The sequence below is a fragment of the Rhodnius prolixus genome, unplaced genomic scaffold (assembly GCF_049639745.1).
Source record: "Rhodnius prolixus isolate KJV_2025 unplaced genomic scaffold, Rpr scaffold_1, whole genome shotgun sequence".
In the NCBI taxonomy this organism is placed as follows: Eukaryota; Metazoa; Arthropoda; class Insecta; order Hemiptera; family Reduviidae; genus Rhodnius; species Rhodnius prolixus.
In genome coordinates, this window is record NW_027411581.1 from 48,929,700 (window position 1) to 48,944,016 (window position 14,317).

Sequence of the window (14,317 nt, forward strand, 5' to 3'; positions counted from 1 at the left end):
GACTTATCATTCAACACCTAGAAACTAGATGGGCTCTAATAACTCGTGCGATAAATTTCAGCGTCTGATGTAGCAGATTAATTGTTTTGATAAGATTTCAAAACCTACGCGTACAGTAATGGGTTTTGATCGAAATCCTCTAATAGTACTTCGTTCATCAACAGTTGATTATCAAACTTTTGATCGCATGAGGACAAAATAATTTTTTCATTCATATCTATAAAATACTTTATTTATTTATTACGCTCAATATGTTTTCTAAAATTAGATAACATAATGAAGTATGATTATTTAATGTTCGTAATATGTAAATCGCAAATCATCATTTCATCCTCACCATAAAGCTGCATAATATCTGATACATTGTCTGACGTGTCTGGGTAGACAGTGGGTAATTAAGAATATGATGATGCCAAATTTAATTAAAACCGATCTCAATTTCATCGTTAACACACTTTGAATAATTAATTATTTAATAAGTAAATGCTTATAAATAAACAAATAAGTAATTATTGTGCGATACTTACATTTAGGGCAAAACACTGCATTTTAAATCAGTTTTAATAAACAAATTGAAAAAACGTAATCTAGATTCCGTTCCCTTCCTAGCTTTAGAGTTGCCAAACATATGTTACCATTGTTAGCCCTTATCATAATATGGCATCATCCATAATATAATTTGGTGAGAGTTCTGGAAACTTCTTAGGATAGTGTGATAGAGTGAAAATAGATTGTGTAAAGTGATGAGAGAGTGTTTGGATTTGACAAAATGATAAAATTGATGAAAATCTCTACTCATTGACTGATTATATGCACTATGATAGATAGAAACGTTGAATTTACTAAAATCATTAATTGGTTTCGTGAATAATACGATGATAAAATATAATAGGATGAAGCTGATGAGTAGCGCTTTATAATTGGTAGAAGGCGGTGGGTGCATGGGGAACTGACTGTATGGAACATTGACGTGATCTCTGGGTTTTTGTTTTTATGCTGGCGATCCCCACTACTCTAAAGATTAAGATAACATTTAGAAATGATGACATCGTTAAATTCTGTGTTTGATTTCAGTTTGCTTCGGCTACTATGTGTGGCCAGAATAATCTTCAGTCCCCCAAATGTTACTAGTAGTAGCAGTGGTAAAATAATTGCCTATTTTTTCAGGCGGGCTTTACTTCCAACTAACAATTAGGTGTCGTGGACGGAGGCGACTAGCAAACATACTTTACTGTAAATTTCTTTTATTAACCATTAAATAAAATCCAAGGCCTAAGACCGGGAATCGAACCCAGTACCACAATACATATTACTTTTACAGGTCTCACCTCTAACCGCTCGGCTACCGTGGTGCCCAAATGTTACTATTTGGATATAAAAATGACTGTAACTGTTAGATGTATTAAATTTTATGACGTTCTATAACTAGCAGAATGATGAAATACGCATAGCGAAAAGAAATGATGAAAAAAATTAACCAAATCAAAAAATAAAGATAAATTATGTTCTTATAAATTTGTAAAGATAGATTTTCTTTAAGGATACTAGTAGTGAATCCGACTTAATCCGAGATCCTTTACTCACTTTCTTAGCCATTTGAATAGATTATAAAACTTTGTTAATGTTGACTCGGTACCTAACTTTTTTATTACCGATGAATAGTTAATGGACTGTTTTAAATGTATCTGGCAAAAGATAGATTTGTTTCAGTTTTTTAATTCGTTTTATTGAACTTTACTTATCAAACAATCATTATTATGATTACACAATCTTAACATGTCTTGCTTGCTTCTAAGTACCTCATATTTACTTCTTCTCATCTTAAACTTATTTACAACACACAACTGGAGTTCACAACCTTCTTGCTTTTATCATTTCTCAATTTCTTCCGTATTGGATACTCTTTTTTTTAATACTTTTTCTTATTATTGAAGTCTATCATTGGTTGAAGAACATAAGTATTGCTGAAGAAATAATTTATCTAAAATTTGTCTTAAAATGGTTGAATAAAGTGTATCCCAAATACGCATAATTTTAATCAATAAATCTGAAATTGTGATAAAATTGACCATATTTTAAATTAGCCCAAATTAACGAAGATCCTTTAATATTTCTTTCTTTTATTGAGCCATAATTTTGTAACAGCCGTCAATATTCCCTGATGGGTAATCCAGATTAATAATTACAAGGAATTTTAATGTAGTTATTGAAGAAGCTTAGAAAACAATAGATCCAAAGATTTAGTGTTCTAAAGAATTTGCTCATTCGCACTAAACGTGAAATGTGATTACACCATTACGAACCTATGAATTTCAGTGACAACTAGGACAAACCATTGTTTTTTTTTTTTAGTGGTACAAAAGAAATAAAATGGCGAAGGAAAAACATTAGCAGTGGAAAAGTGAGCGAACTGAAACAAGTTTGCACTGGCATATATATGTGCCATCCATCCATACAGAGAGTAACACCTCGCCATTAGCCAATTTCACTTGTCAAGTGTAATATATCTGTTTCCAATAATGCAGAGCTGGGGGCAGCAGCGCCGCCTCTTTCCAACCAGTACATAGCTGTCTAACCCAAAACAGAATGTCAAGCATACGAACACCTGCAATATGTCAGCCCACATCTGTCCATCTGAACCCAATTTTTGTTTTTATTTTTTTTAAGAATGGCGTATATATCCAATCGTTTGACCGAGATCGTGACGTTCGTCAGCTACATCTAGAACAGTAACGATTAATTAATTCATAACAAGGAGATTTAGGGGAAAACATTTCATCCTCTTTTTTTTAAGAATAGTGCTTAAAGTTTATTTTAAACTGTGAAAAGAAAAAATAGTTGGCTCTATTTGCAATCAACTTTTAAACAATAATTAGTTAAGTTATATTTTGAAATTCTGTCTCATTGGACTCAATCCTAGGTATTTCCAGTTAATAAATAAATTTTAATTTTCGTAAATAACTTCCTAGTAAAATCAGGACAGATCGGAAAAGGCCAAAGATGGCTTCATTACGCTCTTTTTGTCGTATATGTCAGGCTTGTAGATTGTATGGGTTGTGAAGACAGACGAACATTTTTGCAAACGTTTTCAATGCTCATTCAAATTAATCTTCTGATTCGTATCCAGGAAGTTTGGGTTCGAAGCGAATCGGAAGTTTATACAATTAGTACCAGACAAAAAGTAATAAGAACAAAATGTTAATAAAAATGGCCACTTGCTTAAGTTAGCAAGTGGTCTATTTATGATGAAGGAGCTACTGACCGGTCTCTACAGGTTTATGTAGAGCTCAATGGTGTCCAAAGTGACTTTTGGTTGGCTAAGTTCCACTGAAAGAGGTAGAAGGAAGTTACACAAACTGAGCGTTGAAACGCCTATAACATATGCTACACAAAGAATGGATCTCTTAGGGGATCTTACAAATGAACTCTCAAGTCATTAGTTAATCTGGTTATGGAGATGCTGAAGGCCGCTAGTCTCGCTTTCGTATTATAACTCCTGGGAATATTCGGCAAGAACTTTTGAAACAAATCCAACAATATGAGTAATCCTCATCCTGCATTCCCAATTCCTGGCGCTCAACTTCCATCTTCTTTCCTTTAACTTCTTCATATCGTCCTCGACCTCCTCCAATCAATTTCTTTTTGGTCTTTAAACTTTCCTCCTTCTTTCAGGTTTGCCTTCTGATAAATATTCTGTCACTTACCATTCTCTTCAAATAGCAGGACCAATCTAATAACCCTATCTCTTTCAGTTAAGCGATTATTAATAGAATATAAATTATAAAAATTCAAACTTGTTAGGGAAAATGCATGTTCTAAGAAATGATTTATCTGTTGGAATTTAATCCTAAACTATTTGCTGTAACAGACCTACGTTGTTTTAATTCAAAATACTCATTTTGTAGCAGTGGTTATAAAATTAAAAACTCGAAGTAAACATTGTTTAAAAAGAAATACCAAAAAATTACATACACACGTATGTAATACGAAAAAGTAATTTGATTAAAGAATAGTTTGAAATTAGCCATTTAATCTTAGCTAGCAATAAGTTCAGGAGTGCAAAAGCACGATATTATAAACCTCTAGACATCTTGAGATTTAGGAAATTGTGATAATTAAAATAAGCCGAAAAATTAGCTGCTAATTCTCACAAGTTATGTTTAATAAAATACCGTTTGCATTAATAACGTGAGAAATAATACTATTAGCCAGTCCTATATGGAGTCTGTTATCCAGTACAAATTAATATATTACACAAGCCGCTTGGTAGAACATCTGTAGATAGGCAGGTTAACTTCTGGCGGCCTGTTTCTGAGTTAAATTAATAGAGGGGTCAAACAAATGAAGAGGTTACTATTATGGTAGAGGCATTAGGGTAATGAGCCGATTTGGTGTGCTGTGACTACACTACTACCTACCAAATTCTCACTGTCAGTTATTAGTATTATTATTAATAATATTAATAGCACAAGTAATTAGCTTTGGGTCAGTTCCAGTGCATTACCAACTATCGAGCTCCCCTCTGCCCCTCTCACTAAACACCTTCTCGGTAATATTAATCCTCGGTTTACTAATTAATTTCATTTATCTTTGTGTTCTTTTCACTTTAAACAATGTAAGTTCTTAAGTAAAGTAAAGTAATCGCCAATTTTTTTAAGCTAGGCTTAACTAACGTCCAACTACCAATTAGGTATCGTGGACGAGGACGGAAGCACATACTTTACTGAAATCATTTTTTCCATACGCGGGATTCGAACCGGGAATCTCCCACTTAAAAAGCCACAATCTTAATCACTAGACCAACACCCGCTCTTGGGCTAATTAGGCTAAATATCCCCTCGTTCCATGAACTCTTTTACTTTGGGGAAAATGATGTGTTCTAAACAATTCGACCACTAAAATTATACAGTTAAACCATTATACAGCTGTACTACCGGACAGTTTTTATATACAGTGTATTTGTTAGAATGAATGTGTTCAATGGTTAGGTCGACTACAATTATGGGAAAAAAATTAAATGATTTCCAAAAAAGGAAAACAACACATCAACTTGATGTCTAAAGTAACTTTAAAGGCGCTAATGACTTCAGCATCTGATGCGCCAAAATATGTATTTACAGCAAGAGAAAGTGCGATTGTATCACAAATGTTATTATTATTTTTTTCAGGCAAAGAGGGTGTTGGCTCAAACTGTTAGATACACCAATTTCAAAAGAGTTTTTCTGTTATGACGTTGAAATATCAAAAATCAAAGTTCACAATGGCCGAAGTTTAAATGCACTTAAGTACATATACTGATTCCACTTTATTTTGAAATTTTTGCATTCTATGAACATTCACTAACACCTGAGGAAACCTAAATAGGTCACCTTTCAGGGCGCAATGGATTTAGATTTATTTTTCTCTTCAAAATAAATTCTTTAACAAATGCCCTAATTACAAAAAAAAAAACAACAGTTCTACCTTGCGACCAGCGACCTAATTCTCTTTCATTTTCGTTAAAGTCACCTTCGCGTAAACACTTTATCGGAATTTATCTCCAACTTCAACTGATCCAGTAATGTTTATCAAGTTTTTTTTAAAGTTAACATTCTGGTAGTTCTAATTGCAGGCCATTCGCCAGTTCGTTTGGATATTTGAAATTTGTCTTAGTTAATTGGAATTTATATTCTTTAACCAACCACTTGTGCAAACAGTTGCACCTAATTTAGAATTAAGTATCAATAAGCATTAGCATTCATTATTAGTATTAAGAAATAAGTATTGTACGCTTTTCTGTTCGATAATATCTATCAAATTGTCCTGAAGTTCTTTTGAACTTTCTAATTACGTTAAATGTAGCAATAAATAAATGTGATTTATTTCCAGAATATACGGGGAGTCACTGTTGTAAAGGGACCAAAAGGAGATAAAGGAGAAAGAGGGGATTTTGGACCAAGAGGAGTCGATGGCTCGAATGGCAAAAAAGGTATGGTAGATTGTTAGGTTTATTGATTTGTGTTAATTATTCAAAAAAAAGGTGTGCGATTGAATCAAGCAGTAAATAACTATGTAGTTATTTACTGCTTGATTCAATCAGAGCAATTGATGGTCCTTCATTAAAAATAATAAAATAATATAAACATAATAAAGCTTTTGATTGATTAAGCTTTATAATTGTATATAGGTGTGTATTTTGGATTTATATTGCATTTCGAACACTAACGCTTCAAGCACAAATACTTTAATGTAATTGTGTCCTTAATTACCAATAAGTCGTATCCCAGGAAATAATTGAAATATTGTTTATTTAAATAATAGCAAAGCTCAACACAATTTAAGTGTCGCGCCTAAACCAAGTGTGTAAACTGCGATATATTATAACTATGTTTACTCGCATCCATTGGGCTAACAAGTACTTGGAGCCCAATTCGCGCTCTCCTTATTTGTGGAGTAGTTAGTTGATTGTTCCTATAGTTTTTAGTTTGAATACAGTTTTTTTTTTTTTTAGAAATCATTGCATTTGGTCTACTAAGTTTTAAACTTTTTTTTACTTAAAAGAAGTCTGGCGATAGGTTCTGGTCTAAAACTAGACCAGCGTTTCCCAACCTTTTTTGGCTGGCGTACCACTTGGTAGTACATCATGCTGAATTGTACCACTTCGTAAAAATGATTGTATTTCGTGATATGTGTTATTCCGAATGTGTTATTTTTTTATTATTATCATCTTTATTTGTATGGAGATACAATGTATCTGTTACAAAGGAGTTCAAGTTCATTTTCGCTTTATAAACTTTGTAAAGTGTAAGATCTTAGTTTTAAATAATTAAAAATCGCGTAGATATTTTTCTCTTTAAAATTATTAATTAATTTACAAAGTTCTTCTTTAGGATTACTATATTTGTGCCCAAATCTTATAAATTAATATCTTTTAAGCATTCAACTATCTGTAAGTACCATGTTCCTTGAATAGAGCTTATTCATTACAATCAGTCTCTTTAAGCAGATTTCTTCATAGTTATCATTTAAGTTCTGTCAAATGATAATTCTATTAAATTTTCTTTATCTTTTATCGATAATGATGTAGCTTTTCCTAAATTTTCTTTATAGAAGGGGTTTGAAATCCAACTGTCATTTGTGCTTTCGGGTTTTGGAAAATACTCCATGAAAGACAATTTTAATCCTGTTAAATGTGATATTATATTTTCTCGTATATCTTGAGACAGAACTAACTTTAATGCTGTACATATTAACAACTTTACTGTACAGTATTATTAATTAAAATAATGTTTATGAATTATAGGAAAAAAACGTTTCTATGATATTTTAATGATTTAATTTTTTTATGTCCGCCATTATTTATTATTTTTCGCGTACCACCAACCAGCAACTCGCGTACCACTGGTTGGGAGACGCTGTTCTAGACAAACAAGTTTTGAGGTGATATTTTGTTGCCTAATCCGATTGATAAGACTTTTTGGAATTGGATTAACCCAATATTTTATGTGAACAATATGAATAAGTAAACAATAAGATTTTTACTGAGTAAGGTAAGTATTGAGTTCTTGTTTTGGTTTAATTTTTTGCGATATCCTAAAGAAAAAAAAAAAAAATCTCAAGACGATTTGTAGTCAACTCCGCCCTATCAGTGCATCTAAGACTTGGCTCTTATTTCAACATTTGTCCAAGAACTCCAAGAACTTGCTGAGTGCTTAACTCCCTTCTAACCAAGTTGTATATCAAATGAATTTTGCTTGTTTGATTTATAAAGATCCATTAATGAAAACATTTCCAGGATCAAAGAAAATAGTTTAACGGTGTCCCTTTGCTTTATAGATTGTGTATTCATTCTCATTACGGTTAATTTTAAAGAATTCAACATCAATCAGCGACATCTGTTCATTGATTTTAAACAGGCTTACAATAGCATCAAATTAGAGATTTGCTGATGACGCAAGCAATGCTAAAATTGGAAATACTCAGAAACTTAATCAGACTGACAGGGCTTACACTTAAAGGCTATAAGGTCAAAGTTCAAGGGGTGCGGTCAAATGTATTTCGAGCGAAGAATGGACTGAGGTAAGCTGATCCCTTTCAACCTAGATCTTGAAGGAGTCACTCGTGCAAGTCGCACCAATCCAAATGGCACCATGTTTAACAGGATTTTCCAAAACTTAACGAACGTAAATGACGGGTGTTGACATTGTCCACTGAAGCAGCTCTATCAGTAGATTTTCTAGGAGTTTTTGTGGTTGCGACATAAAAAGGTGTCACTACAAAATATTATAGAAAAGAAATGAAAACTCATACATGTAACCGAAAAGAGATGGAGGATTTGGAGGGTATGCGTTCCGGTCGGTGAGCTAAGTTAAGTGTTTGCGAGCAATGGCCACCGAAGAAAGAAACGAAATGCTAGGGAAGATTTAATCCAGGGAAGCCGCAGGCAACAAATGATGTTTTATGCCCTCCAAAAGCCTTTAAAATGTACAGAGCTAAGGTACTGATGTAAAAGACCATTTGTCACTTATGGTTGTGAAACCTCGATACCAACGAACAAAATAGCGAGAATCCTTAACATATTGGAGTGGATATGGACTTGTCTTTGAGAAAGAATTACGAATACCTGATCTGTTCGCTTTAGTAAAGGTAAAACCAGTCAACCACCGCCTCTGGGGCATGCCAACATGATGTCTGACCAAAGAAATCCAAAGGAAATTGCTTATTTAACCGACATTTAGACGTCAAAGGAAGCCTCCCCTGTTGAAATGAATTGACCATGTCAAAGCTACTTTAAACTTATGAGTCAGGCGATGGGGAGATGATGATGAGATGATGGAGCCGAACTGTAAAGTATAGTTGATGAGATTGTTCTTGCAGGACAATAGCGCTATACACTAGGTAGCCTATTTCTTAACTGGTGTCGATTTTTTAAAGTTTAAGGCTCTATTTGTTTACATTCCCCTTTTAATTTCAAGCTCAAATTTCAGTCATTAATATTATCACGCCTAAAACGGCCCTGTTCTATCTCTGACACATTCTGGTAGCATTCTGTAGGCTGAGGAACTGATAGAATTTTACGCCCCAGTAATAAACAATTAATTAACTAAGGAAATGAATGAGTGATTAACCTCGAGACATTCTATAGATACGGGTTGAGATCTATAAGTTGGTTTTCACAAGTCTATGGCAAAACTTCTTGAGCTGAATTTGGAAAAATATGGGTTCTTATCATTCACTTACTCCAACATTGATTAAAGTATCTCAAAAATATATTTTGTATCGATTTTTTTTTAAAAATCTTAATGTGCAAACTTTGATATAAATTTTCCTTAATGGTAGGTGAACCTGGAGCAGATGGTCCTCCAGGAATTCCAGGAGCACCAGGACCTCCAGGCGTCCCAGGAGGTCCCATAGATTATTCAAATAATGTAGAAGTGAGTATCTAATGTTTATGCTATCATTTTCTATGACACCGTCAAGAAACAAATACGTATGTCTGAGTACTTTTTACCTGTGAAGCTTACTCCTCGAAATATACGCCTCCATTTTTTTATAATTTATCCCATTTCGAACCAACAATTCTATATTTTTCACCTATCGGCGGTTTTCTAGGATGGCCAGTAAAACTTTTAAACATTATGTGTTTCTCGCCTTCTTATTATAAGTACTAATGCAAATACTCTTAAATAATTTAAATAGTACTCGTTTAAAATACTCGTTGAAATTCCAGCCTTTGTTAGCCTGGATTTTGAGATTGTTAACTGCTAAAATTATCTTGGAACATGCCATTTTTTGATAAAAACAAATCCTGTGAACTTAATTTCTTCTAGAAAGTATTTCAATTTTGTGAGATTAAATTTTGTATTACGAAGCTCTGTGCATATTTATTTTTTTCCAACTACATCCATGAGTATTTGCAGCCACAAGAATATCATCAAAATGGATAATGACTCTCTCAATACAACCAAAATATTTATTATTTAATTTCACGTCCAACTTCGAAGCTCATTTAGGCAAAATAGCCATCTTAAAAAAGCTAGTAATTGCTAAAAAAGGAAAGTTCTTGAGGAGGCATTCAGTTGGACATGGTATAAACCACCTTTCAAGTCACATAAACAAAGAAAAATTCCCTTTTAACTAAGAATAATCTCCTGCAATGTTGGTATAGTATAAGTCTTCAGATTTTCCCATTTATTTAACTCTCTAGGATCCAATCATAGCCGCTAGGTGTTATCTCTTTTTTGTGCTGAGACTAAATTACTAACCCATTCAGAAGGCATGATTACCTTTCTCTCAACTAAACTGTCCAATGTTTGTTTTAACTGTGCTTTCAATTTAACTCGTTTTCTACGGGCCGGGCAACATTTATAAACTAAATTGCATGCTATATTCATCATTGGAAAAACAGTAAACAATAAACTCTGAAATAATTGTCTTTTTACTATTTCCATCTAGCTGAACCTAGGAGGGAGGAAATTTGGAACCTACCGTTGATGTTTAATTTAAGGGAGCGTGTAGTCATATATATTCCTAATTTCTGAAGTATCTTATGAAGCTGATTGCTAATTTCGGAGGCAGAATCTATTTTAAAACTTACGAACTGTTCAGTAGTTTGGATTTTCTTAAATCATGTCTTAGGCCACTCATTAGAATATCCTAATACAACGATAGTCTCAACTAATAAAGAATCAACTTCGTCCTTCGTCACAATCCTTTCAGTTCATTAGCATCAGCCAGCCTTGCCAAAACTGGACACTCATTAATTCCATGATTAAAAGAGCAATTTTTTGCTCATAGTAATAAACTTTTCCTTAAATGAATTAACCTTCTGGCTACTCCGTGGGGCCCCTTTGAGGTTATGATAGCCTTCTTCCAGCTGTCTAATTTCCTTGCGATTTTGTTCGCTAGTTTCAAAAGCCTGGCATAACCGAACAATTTTTTTTTTTTAAAGCCTGAATTTGCCTCTCTTAACTCTTAATAGACCACCAGATCTTAGAGATCTTTATTGAACTGATCAAAAGGTTCCTCTGGCTTTTGATAACTTTTCAAAAATTTAATATTATTTATAACTTTGTTTCGTGCTAGTATGATTCCTAATTCTATTGGCGTGTCAGTGAGTTCAGAGTCTCAGACATTCCAGGTAGAGAATTCCTTCTACTTCCTTACTTTCGGAAGTGGAGTTTTTGCCTTAAAGCAATTAGGCAAAATCGTCCTAATTTCTAAAACTCAACTAGGAAATATTTTTATAGAACTCTTTTCATAAAAAGTATAGTTTCATAAACAAAATATGATTGAGGAAAAAATTGAACTCGTTGATTATGGTATTCGTTGGAATATTATTATTATTAAAAGCTCTAAGATATAAAAAAAAATATTCAAATAATTTATGGGGCAAACATTACATTTTTTATTAGTCTATTGATTAACGGTTTAATCAAAAGCAAGGCATTGTTAAGTTTAACCCATTTTGGGATGGCCCTTTCAATATTATAATAATTGTTTTAAATCAATAATTAAGAAATCACGGGAGTCTACTCCTAAGGGATTACGCGAGATCAGTATTACACTTCATTGGTGAAAGGTAAAATACCTAAAAATGACATGAAACCAATAAACATGAAATTGAACAATTCAGATTATAATAGTTTTTGTTTATAATTAGAAGTGTTAATTCTGAGACCTAAAAAGCTAAAATGAATTGTGGTACTGGGTTCGATTCCGGTCTAGGCTTTGGATTTTATTTAATGTTTAATAATATGAGAACTTTGCAGTAAAAAGTATGTTTGCTAGTCGCCTTCGTCCACGATAACCTAATTGGTAGTTGGACGTTAAGCCCTGCCTGAAAAAAACGGACATTACTTTACTTTACTACCTTACTAGAAGAGTTATTCCCTCATTAAAACTCTTAAATGATACCTGAAGGATGGACTCAGGGTCAATCCCAAAAGTAATGATTCACATATTAGACATAGCTCTGTGCATTTACTTAACGAGCAGCATTATTCCTTTCAACTCTTAAATCTGATCTCCATTCGGGCAGCATAACTCTCTCTACCAGAACTAACTTTGATCTGCCTTCTATTAGAAAGCCTACCTCTTTCATATCTTAATGTTTCTCAACGGGAGTTCAGGGAATTCTAACCTCGCTATCTAACCACCTGTTTCATGATTTTTCCCGAACTTAAATTCCTAATTTGAAACATTTTCTCATGCTATAATTTACACCATGAAATAATTAATTTTAATTAATTATAGGCCTAACGAAATACATATTACTATCAATAGGCTTTTCATTTTATTTATTTACTTTCTAGGATTCTGACACAGACATAGGATACGATAATATATTAGGCCGATCCGGACCACGCGGTCCGAAAGGTGCAATGGGCCCACAAGGACCGCCTGGAATGAAAGGTGAAAAGGGGACACAAGGAGAGAAAGGGACTCGCGGTGATCCAGCTGGTAAAGGAAGTCGCGGTGAGAAGGTGAGTGATGTACTCGGATGAATAGTTAGAATATGGATGTGAAGGAAGAAAGACAGTAGTGCTGGTTTGGCTTCTTACTTATTCACCAGAAGATTGGTGCAGGTAGCTCTAGACATGGGCATGTACTCTCCACCTGGATATACATCTACATCCAGGACTTCTTCTAAATAACTACTGGACATTCCTTTTGTTTTCAATAGTTTTTCGTTTCACCAACTTTAGCTTACCCTGTTTTAACTTTTTCCATTTATGTTCCTCTGTAAGTATCTAATCTTTTTTACCAATTAAATGAAACTAACTTTTAACAAATAAATGGTTGATACTTTTGTTATGCAAGTTACAAACATGCATGAATTTAAAATTTGCGTAAAATTGTATTAAATGAAATTAATTTATTCAAGAAGAACGAAAAATCAACTTATTTACTGTCTGACTGTTTCATCGTTGCTTAACCACTCAAGTACCACTCAAGAAGTGCCATGTAGGATTTTATTACGGAAAAATCTAAGATTTCAGTGATAGTTACTTATTTAACAAGTGCGGAAAGTAGTACTTTTTCTCACGCGAGGCAGGGTTCGCACGCACGAGCGAGCGATGCGAGTGCAAGTGCAAATTGCCGAGTGTGAGGAAAATACTTTACACTCGAGTTAAATATTATATTTTTTCTGCAACCATTAGGGTTATTAACTAAAAAAAAAAACTAAACAGGAATCACTAGAATCCATTTTAAATTTCTATAAGGTAACACTATAACCTTTTTAACTGTTATAATTAAAAATATCTAATTATTTATTAAAATATTATTTTTATTTCTATATTCCTTTCAATTTTTATTTTATTTTTTAATATTCGTTTTTTAATTATTTAGTTACGTTAAATAAGCTTATTAAAGTTTTATAGAAAATATTTCTGTACCTCGGAAGGAAAAGGCACCATGTCCATTTTTTTCGATTTTCAGATTTTGGCATCATTTTACAGATTTTTTGTTGCTCTTTCTAGAGGTGTAAAGCACAATGTCCTATGTTTACTATTAAGCGATTTATGTATTTTTAAAAAGCGCTATGATACTTCATTACTTAAGGGTAAAAGGCACTACATGGGCATAAATTTTTTTCACAATGGAGATCAAAATAAAATATTTTAAAATATGGGAGGTTAAGTGGCCATACCAACTGTAATAATTATGGTGAGAAGTACAGGAAAGAGTACAACCGGAAAAGTGGAACAAAAAATGAATTTGGAAAAATATCTTTATTTGGCTCCCAGTAAAATTTACTTTTTGTGACATGGTGCCTTTTCCCTCCGAGGTACAGATTTAATAACAAAACTTCTTATATCAAGGAAGCACAATAAAGTTTTTCCACTCACTAGTGAGGAAAGTGACACTAATGGGAATTTTTCCCCACTAGTGAGGGAAGTTCGGCATTACACAGCTGATTTTAATTGAGTAATGAGAACATTCCTTCATGGTTGCAGAAAAAAATATTTTTCACAACTACTTTGCGATCCTGCTTCCCATTGTCATTGGAATGCTGAGCCAATAAACCGGAGCCACTCATTAATCTCCTAATCCCCTATTATCAATACACAATTGTAGTAATTTGTCAGATATTTGTGTATCTATATGCATCCAGTTTGTAAAGGAAATTTCTATCTTTCTATCTCTTGAGATAGTACAAAGTATATTGCAATTTCACTAAAATCTTTGTTTACTTTTTGGTCGTTGAAATTCTCAAAAGATTGCCTTCGTAACCGCTTTTTATTTTTGTAAATGGGAATATAATTTGAGAATACTTGTAAAGAGGTGACAAGAGAGTTTTCTTCTAAATTTAACCGTATCTTAAATGGACCTT

General features: G+C 33.2%; 1 protein-coding gene across 2 annotated transcripts in view; it reads left to right on the top strand.

The window, feature by feature from the left end:
* Window positions 1-14,317, top strand: part of LOC141461438 (uncharacterized) — a 603,016-nt gene that overhangs the window by 517,188 nt on the left and 71,511 nt on the right. For both annotated transcript variants that reach the window (XR_012462853.1, XM_074142577.1), the window contains exons 7-9: window positions 5,869-5,968; window positions 9,319-9,413; window positions 12,294-12,464. Coding sequence is in view for 1 of the 2 variants with exons in the window: in XM_074142577.1 (XP_073998678.1) it covers window positions 5,869-5,968; window positions 9,319-9,413; window positions 12,294-12,464 (366 nt within the window). In the remaining variant the exon portion in view is untranslated. The remainder of the gene's footprint in view (window positions 1-5,868; window positions 5,969-9,318; window positions 9,414-12,293; window positions 12,465-14,317) is intronic.